The following is a 10096-nucleotide window of genomic DNA, read 5'->3' on the forward strand; positions in this document are numbered from 1 at the left end:
GTTATATCTAGGCTACGTGGATTTTTCATGATTGATGCATAGATCCAGAATATATGTTGGTGGATATGTTCATATTGAGTATCTTTGAGCATGGATCCACAATGTATGTCCAGTGTTCATTACTTCGATTTATTCAGATCGATCTTTTCACATTTCCATACTTAGGTCTAGAGTTGTTTATATATTATGTTGAGTATGGGAATTCCTACCTCAGAGATGATCTCATGATGATATTGTACTGTAATCCTTGATTGTTGATTTTCAGGTCTCTAACCAATCAGTCTTCGATTCCAACATTTGCATGATAAAGCACTCAAATCCTCATATATAGTTTCTGACTTTGTACTTTAGGGGGAATATGTTACACATCATTTTATCACACTTAAGCAAATGATCATAAATCTGTATCTCTTGCTATTTGATGAACCCTTTTGAACAATCCCCTACAAAGTTGGAAAAAAAATCCATTGTTAAAAAACCCTAATTTCAAGCATCATCGTTGGATGCACATTAGAAAAGTGTAATGTCACATCTATTACTATTACAAACCTAATATGACCATTGCACTTTACTGCATTAAAAAATGTGATGACCCTTTTACATGGGTAAAAAATAAAAAGTAAAATCTAGAAGCCTTGTTGGAGAATCTTATCCAAACAGAATGGGCTTGACTCCCTATCTACTTGGACCTCATCCCTGACTTGATGGATCCCATCCCCCTTTATGTGGATCTCATCCCATGACAAATAGATCTACAACCTTCTCTATTCTCCTATTTGTACAAAGAATATCAAAGGGGAAAGGGTTGGATTTTTAGGTTCTTAATTTATGCACTTATTTTGTCAAAGTGAAGGCTTGTCATTGCAAAGGGAGAATTGGAGATTGTTGGAAGGAGGCTTATGACATCAAGGCCTATTGGGTTGTAAACTCTTCTTCTCATTATTAATACAAGTACACTATCTTTCTCACATGATATGTTTAATGTTTACATGTATGTATCAGAGCTCCTTGATCTTTTGTTTAGTAATAGCTTGAACTTATTGATGTATTGTATGTTTTGATCTTGTGCCTATTTCTGTTGTTGTGGATTCCAGTTTCAAGGATTGAAAGTGGAATGGGATTTCAAGCAAACAAGGAATTTGAAAACTTATTTCGTTAATTAGGTAAGCGCATCTCTATTTGTTCAAGTATTTCTAGAAAAATGTTAGCGGATATTGTTCTATTTATTCTAGACTTAATTATTGAGTCTAAAGATATCACTCTTGTCCACAAGAGTGATTCGTCTACTAACACATCTATTAACCTCATCAATCAAAATAAAAATAACAAAAATTAATTTGACGAAACAAATATTACAAAATTAGTTAGATATCTACATATAATACATAAACTAAAAAAAATTATCCTAATATAAATTAATTTTAGAAAATAAATGTTATAATATAAGTTAAATGGCCACATAGAACACATAAACTAAGTAGATTAATTAATTGCACTATCTCCAATAATATTGGAGATATAATACTTTATTTCCTTCCAAAACAACAAGATTAAATGGCATCTACATTCTTTGCATTTGCATATTGTTTACATATCCATAAAGGCCATGTCCTAATGGTTGAAGATGTTGTAAAATTTTTGAACCATTACACCAGACTTTTATTGTCTCACACTAAAGTAAGTAACAGAGTTTGAGGTGATGTCTTAATGGTTGAGGATGCTGTAAACTTTTTGAACGACTACGCCACACTTTTATTGTCTCACACTAGATGCTCTTTTTCAATATAAAGTTTACCATTCGTTTATAGATGTGTGATAATGATGGTTAATATTTTGTATTTGGAAGTTCCAATTATATTACAGTTCGGATGGCTAGCCATATTATTATTTAGTTATTTTAACTAAATATTACATTAATAAAGAATATTTTCACTTTTATTTTCTCATACTAGGGTGTTAATTTTCAATATAAAGTTTACCAATCATTTATACAAAAATTGTGTGATAATGATGGTTAATAAGTTCAATTATAGGATATTTAGTTATTTTAAATAAACATTACATTAATAAACAAATATTTTCATGGTTTACTAGTAATGAATTAGTAATATAAAATTAGATGAATAAAGCAAAAATTTAATATCATGGGTTTAGAATGTAGGTTGAAGTGCCTAAATATTGATTTACGCCCCATGTTATCATGTTCAAATATGATTTAAAATAAATTACTTTAAAGCACTAAATCGACTGGAAAATTATTTTGATTAATTAATAAGGTATGTAGGATAATTTTGATCAATTCATAAGGTAGGTTAAATATAAATCTTTTCAATTTTTTAATTATGAAGTAATTTTTTTAATATTTGAAAAAAGAGTTATTTTAGTATGATTTTTTGGTGTTAGAATTTAGTGGAAAAATTTGAAGTGAAATTTTGATTAGTGTTAGTTAAACTAGTTTTTGATTGTATACGATTTAAACGAAGTAGACTAAAAAAACTCACCGAAAAAACTTCCAAAAATCTCATTAAAAACATCTCATCAAACATTATTTTTAAATAAAATATTAGAAAATATATCTTTATTATTAATAATAAAAATAAATATATATTATTTTTCGGGAAAATTTAATTAGTGATGGTCCTGATGTCAAAATTTAATATTAAAGATCTAAAATGTAGGCCCGGTGCCTAAATATCGAAACCCTTTTAAAACGTTCTTCCCCTAATTAGCAAATGCTTTTACCGCCTCATGTGTTCAAATATGATTTAAAATAAATTACTTTAAAACACTAAGCTAATAAGGGATTATTTTGATTGATTCATAAGGTACGTAGAATAGCTAATAGAGGATTATTTTGATTGATTCCTAAGGTATGTAGGATAATTTTGATAATTTTGATTAACTCTTAAGGTATATTCAATATAAAAATTTTCATTTAAAAATATTAAATATTATTTTTTAATAAAATATTAGAAAATATATTTTTGTTATAAATAATAAAAAGAAGTATATATTGTTTTTAGGGGTAATTTAATTAGTGATGGTACTAAATTGAAATGTTAAAAAATATTAAATATTATTTTTAAATAAAATATTAAAAATATATTTTTATTATAAATAATGAAACAGATATATATATTTTTAGGGGCAATTTAATTAGCGACCATTTTAAACTGAAATGTTAAGTAAAGTATTCAATTTAAAGTTCAAATATTTTTAATTTAAAACAATGAACAATGTGAGAGGGTGTTTTTAATTCAACTATAAATTTTATAGTGATAATTGTCCAAATAAATTTTATATAAAATGAATATGAACCCAACTCAACCCAATTACCAAATATTATATATATATGTATATGTGTGTGTTTGTGAGAATTATGTATAAAGGTGTGTAATTCATCTAAATTTTATAGTGATAGTTATCCAAATAAATCTCATATAAAATAAATATGAATAATTACTAAATTCTTCATTTTATATATATATATATATATATATATATATATATATAAAACTTGAGTGGGTCTAATGGTTAAGAGTATGTATTTCCTCCAAAAAGATTATAGATTCAAAACCAGAGAAGGTAGAGTATGTATTCCTTCATAAACTTAGCAATAAAATCCCACAAATAAAAAAAAATCGCATATACCAATTTGATGTCATTTCCACAGACATTACCAATTAGACTATCTATATGACTCTCATCCTTACACATTTACTATAATTTTTATATTTTTACCTTTCTACGAATTTTACAACCTTACATTACAACCTTGGTGTGAGTTGCCTTAGTATGCCTTGCTGCAATTTTTACAACCTTACATTACAACTTTGGTGTGAGTTGCCTCATTGTACGTAAATATAAACCCAAATTTTTACAACCTTACATTACAACTTTGGTGTGAGTTGCCTCATTGTACGTAAATATAAAGCCAAACAGAGCCGAGACCAATTATTTTGGTGTGTTGTTTCCACATGGTATATTAAATTATTGTTCCCTTCTCCATGTCATCAGATCTTATTTAATATTCTATTTGAAAAACTTTAATATGCCATTATGGTATATTTTGAGCATATACTAATAAAATATGAGCTTCCGGTCATTTTGATATTCCTGTTTCCTCCATTATTTATAGTACAGATGGACCAGCATCATCATATTAAGCATAAATGTGGTGTACACCATTGAATATCAAATCATGTTGACCACTGAACAACAAACATGTAGGGATTTCATCGCTGCAGCATTGGACCACCTCTCTTTTTCGTCTTTACTTTTTTAAAACTTTGTTATCCATCCCTGGAAATAAAAGTAGGATAGCATGTGATCTGCTGGTACGAAACTAAATGACAAATCCAGTTGTAAAATATGATTATAACCATTTTGATATGTCCTTCCTTATTTTTTAAAGATTATTCTTGTTTTGATATGTCCTTCCTTATCTCTCAAAAAAATATTCTTATGGAATGTATGTATACAGACAAAAATATATATATATAAAAATAAAAGTTCTTAAAAAAATAATATATATATGTTCCATCAAAAAAAATTCTTATAAAATGTTTGTATACAGACAAATATATATATATATATAAAAGTTACTGATTGTTATATGGAATTTTTCCTTGGTGTAAAGATGTTCAAAATTTGATAAAAATATGTAATCTGATGGAAACATTCAAAATTCTCATGATTAATCAAACTCCCCTTTATATTTACTATATTCTATAACAGTATTTACTATATTCTATAACAGTTTTGATGAGAGTAAAGATGTTTATATATAGAAATATAAATTTCATTAATATCAGTCTTGATACTAAAGATGTTTAATGTTGGAAGATTTATATGAAAATGTCAATTTTATTAATATCAAATGTTTTATGTTTAGTTAAATGTTCAGTTAGTTAGAATATTATTTAAAATTTAAATTTTTATATTTAGTTTTTATTATATATAGAGATATCTAATAATTTTTTTTACATAATTGTTTTATTTTGTAAATTATTCATGAATAATTATGTGTTTGGTAAAATGTAATTATTTGAAAGTTTATTGTTTTTTTTTTTATAATTATGTTTGTTTTATTGAGTTTAGAGGTTAATTCTACAACCAACCCAATATGATGTGTAATTCTGTTTCTCCATCGTCAAAATTGAAATTTTGCTCATGTATACCTCCTGCTCACTCAAAATCCCCATTAAAATCCCCATTGAGATTGATTTCATTAAATTCTTCAAAAAAATTTGTGTATCTTCAAAACCACCCGAGCCACTAATAACAGCCCTGATAAAAAGGTGTGCACATCTTCAAAACCAACAGAGCATGAGTGACTGTCCTGATATTGTAAACAATCACTTCCTAGAGCCTGAAATAGGACCTCCTCTGGAACTTAATATAGACAACTGTATTGTCATAATTGTAATCATTGAGAGTCATGTTAAACTTTCTTAAAACTTATGTAACCAAACACCCATGCAAAATTTTAGTAATCCAAGTATCAAACTTTATTATCAGCGCTCTACTCCCTAGGCTGACCTCTCAAGAGGTACTCTGTAAATTCATTATTCTGTTACTGCATGTAAAAGCCCAAAATTGTGTTCAAGAATTGTGAAGCATCCACCCTAAAATTTGATAGAGATTATAAATCTAGGTCCATTTTAAAATTTCATAGAGAGCACAACCCTGTCTTTAGAAATCGCATATTACAATACTCCAGCCTGCCCTCTTAGAGGCATTTCATAAGCAGACTTCATAAACAGTTCAACCCGCAGAAAGGATTGCCACCAATTTGAAACTTGCACTCAGGGTAGAACAAATTTAAAAATCACATCTTTTGGCAGTATAGCTTGACTTCCTGGGAGCATTCTGTAAGTGGAGACTCCATTAACAAAAAGATCCATTCTAGTTTAACCCCACAAAGTTATTTCACCAACCAAATCAAATTTCGTAGATGGTGAAATTGAGGTGTCTTCTCTACCACAATGTAAGGCTTATTATATAGGATTACATAACCATGTAGTAAGTTGGCCAACCAGAAAATTGGGAGTTGGGTGAAAAATGTTCAACAACAATATCTACAAAAAGATTATTAAAATTAAATGATCAGTTAGTAGGTTGGCGAACCAGAAAAATGGGGTTTACATGAATCATGTTCAAACAAATAATCTACACAGAGATGCTTAAAGTTTCATAGACAAGTGAAGCAAGATAATAAAGAGTTCTTAAAATGCGTTTCTTCCATTTCCAAGAATTGGAGTTTGGATGAGAAATACTGTTAAAAATCAGTCTACACAGAGATCATTAAAGTTTAATAGACATAATAAAGAAAGACAATAAAGAGTTTTTAATAGGTGTTTTTAACTTTTTCTTTCTTCCATTTCCAAGAAGAAATTGGAATTTGGATGAGTAATGTTGGTAAAAACCTGTTTTATTATGTCAAGTGGGCTTATTTCAGGGTGGAGAGGAATGAAGTTTGGATGAGTAATGTTGGTAAAAACCAGTTGTATTATGTTAATTGGGGCTTAGTTCGGGGTTGAGAGGAATGAAGTTTGGATGAGTAATGTTGGTAAAAACCAGTTTTATTATGTCAATTGGGCTTTTTAAACTGTCAATTGGACTTATTTCGGGGTTTAGAGGAATGAAGTTTGGATAAGTAATGTTGGTAAAAACCGGTTGGACTTATTTCGGGGTTTAGAGGAATGAAGTTTGGATGAGTAATGTTGGTAAAAACCGGTTTATTATGTCAATTGGGCTTATTTCAGGGTCGAGAGGAATGAAGCTTGGATGAGTAATGTTGGTAAAAACCAGTTTTATTAGGTCAATTGGGCGTATTTCAGGGGGGAGAGGAATGAAGTTTGGATGAGTAATGTTGGTAAAAACCAGTTTTATTATGTCAATTGGGCTTATTTCGGGGATGAGAGGAATGAAGTTTGGATGAGTAATGTTGGTAAAAACCAGTTTATTATGTCAATTGGGCTTATTTCAGGGTTGAGAGGAATGAAGTTTGGATGAGTAATGTTGGTAAAAACCAGTTTATTATGTCAATTGGGCTTATTTCAGGGTCGAGAGGAATGATGTTTGGATGAGTAATGTTGGTAAAAACCAGTTTTATTATGTCAATGGGGCTTATTAAACTGTTAATTGGAATTATTTCGAGGTTGAAAGGAGTAATTTCTATCCTCATCATATAACTGTCAATTAGGTTTATTTCTGGATTGAGAGGAATGATTTCTATCCTCACCACGTAAGTTCAATTTTTGTAAATCATATGTTCAACTGGTATATAATTGGGAAAAAAAACCAGTCTTGCTGTGCAACTATTATATTACTTTGAAGTAATGTTCCTCGAACAATCGATCAATTTTATTTTGTGTAGAAACGCACCTTAATATGGGTCCCTGGCATATTTGAACATAAAACTTCTTTGAAGCAAGAAAAATGTCACCGACTTATTATAGATTATCATTCGCAAAGTTACTTGGCAAGTGTTTACTTAATTCACCATGAAATAATTTATGGTCCTCAGCTTCTATGAAATTAAGTATACTAGTATTTGCACATAATGTACAAAGAAAATATGATGGCTTTAAAATGAGGGACACATGTTTAGATTTTGTTAAGGATCATGAATCTGAACAGTGTAGTGAGGATAAACCTCACTATGAACAATGTAGTGAGGATAAACCTCACTATACAAAAGTTTTCGGCTTAATTATCTACCGATTTAAATCAAAAAAATTATGATTACACAACACAAACTTTGGAATTCCACCAACTGATAATCTAAACTGACCTCTCCTGAATCCTTTGCAAACCCAAATTGAACCTGCTGCAGGAAAACTATTTTATTTAAGTAACCAGATACCATAATCTTTTTATATGAAGGCAAAATTGTTCAGCCGTTTCACCACATTCTATAATTAAAAAGGTCAGACAGGCATATACTATATTATAGTAAGAGATTGGGAGAAATTAGTTTATATTACATATTTTTTCAAAAACAGAGGAGATATAGAGTTCTTATCTGACGGAACGTGTCACCTCCATTATGTGATGTAGTTATTCTTATAATACATTGGAACAGTGATTCCCAATCACAACTTTTACAATTTGGGTACAAGGGATTTTCAAAAGAACAAAGTTGTAAGTTGGCATATGGAATTTTCATATCAAATAAATCTGTAAATAACATTTATAGAATAAACTCAAAAAAACATGTCCAATGCCTACTACAATCTAGGTGCAGGGCTACATTTATATTTTTAGGAAATTACAAGTGCAGGACTACATTGATATTTTTAGGAAATTACAAAACAAAAAGGGATAAAAGAAAACTAGTGATCTGCACAAACTCAGCTATGTTTTCTAAAACTCCTGTAATTACTGTGCTGCTCACATCTACATTTTCAAAATTCAAGAACATAACTCAAACAGAACCAAACTTTTATTGCTTTCAATTACAGCATAACGCTAACACCCAAGATTTAGAATTTGAAATACAGAGGCCAAATTCTCTTTGACATTGGATTTCAATCAATAAAACCAGTCTTCATCAAGACTGCATTTCGAACCTGGGTGAGATCTCTGCCTTTGAGAGTCCTCCCAACGCCTTCATACACTGAGAACGAAAATATTTCACTCTGGGCAAGCTGCCTGGCAATGAGTTCATGGGGTGGGATTCTCTGAAAATCCATCTCCTCATCATCTTCTTCATCATCACTCTTATCATCGACTTTCACATGACTTCTCCTCCTGTCATTCTCATTCTTCTCCTCCTTCCATACCATCTGAGACCAGTTAGGGATATTCACAGGTGCGGAGCATTGATACCTCATTCTCCTCCTATTATTCTCTTCATGCCATGATTCCTTCCAAGGAATCTTCACTGCTCTCCTGGTATTATTATTATTCCCTTCCATGATTCCCACTGATCTGCAGACTGGAACACCATTCCACTCATTTTCATGTGAGCCAACTTGCCTGGTCTTGGCATGATTAAAACCACCCCATATATCCTCCTCATTAAACTCTTCCATCATCTCACAACGATCCTCTTTTCCTGACTGCTCAAGACTAAAGAGCTTGTAAATGTGATAGTTCTCCTTTGTTTTGGGCCTGCCCAACAAAGAATTACCCCCATCCATGGCTACCCAAGAGCTTTCTTCAATGTCCCGCTGCTAAATTCTATATGAGGTTACTCAGATTGAGCAAATTCTTACCTTATTGGCTCTACCAATGCTTCTTCACAAAATTTTCGCAAATTCGAAACGACCCAAGTCTTGATCACTGCGTATGAAACTCTGAGATCCTCAGATTCAACAAAAACTTATTTTTCTCGAATTGGGTTGATTCTCAGTTCTCTGGCTCATTAGTTTTCATCTTAGTCCTCCCTGTAATTACCAGGAGCTCAGTTTCATGACAGCTCTGGTCCAATACCTTTAAATTGTAGTCCTCTTTGACTCCTAAAACTCATTTTTCAAGCACTTGGGCACTCTATCATACCGAAGTTCAGAACCTCCATTATCACACTAGTTTTTCGGTGTTTCTTCGAGTTTTATAAGCCAAAATCTGCAATTAAGAAGGAACTGGGAGCCATGAACGAGTCCAGAAGCTCAGAGATGTTTATGACTTCTGTAACTGATCTCCCCTCTGAGGATTTTGATGGAACTTAGCTCGTCTTTTCTTTCCAATCTCATGCCAGATAGAATTCTCTTATGCTAAGCCATTTACAAATTCTCAATCAAATTTGTAATGTAATTGAAATCCAATTTGAATTTGGAAAAGTTTGTAAGGGAATTGAAATGCAATTTGAATTTGGATAACCATGGAGTCTGTGTATCGGTGGCACTCATTAACCACTTGTCATCTTGTTATTCAGAATTAAATACCATATAAAATTAATGTATACTTCGTTGAATTCTATACATACTGCGTGAAATTTGAATCGTCCAACTAAAATTTAAATTACTTTGATATATCATAATTCTCATGGCGTTTAAAATTTGAAATTGTTTTACTAGGTTTTTGGTTTTTAGTTTGAAATTAGTCAAGAATTTGTTGAATTATGGTATGTTTTAAATGTTCTATCAGT

The 10096-nt window shown here is 30.6% G+C and overlaps 1 protein-coding gene across 1 annotated transcript; it reads right to left on the minus strand.

The window, feature by feature from the left end:
- Positions 1-8427: 8427 nt before the first annotated feature.
- Positions 8428-9754, minus strand: LOC149226241 (protein S40-1-like). Its single transcript, XM_089377458.1, has one exon. It carries the CDS (start codon positions 9147-9149, stop codon positions 8535-8537), a length of 615 nt encoding a protein of 204 aa, XP_089233584.1. The 5' UTR covers positions 9150-9754; the 3' UTR covers positions 8428-8534.
- Between the last annotated feature and the right edge of the window lie 342 nt (positions 9755-10096).

Source organism: Pinus tabuliformis, chromosome J (genome assembly GCF_031772625.1).
Source record: "Pinus tabuliformis cultivar Carrire ecotype Pingquan chromosome J, CPIR1, whole genome shotgun sequence".
Classification (NCBI taxonomy): Eukaryota; Viridiplantae; Streptophyta; class Pinopsida; order Pinales; family Pinaceae; genus Pinus; species Pinus tabuliformis.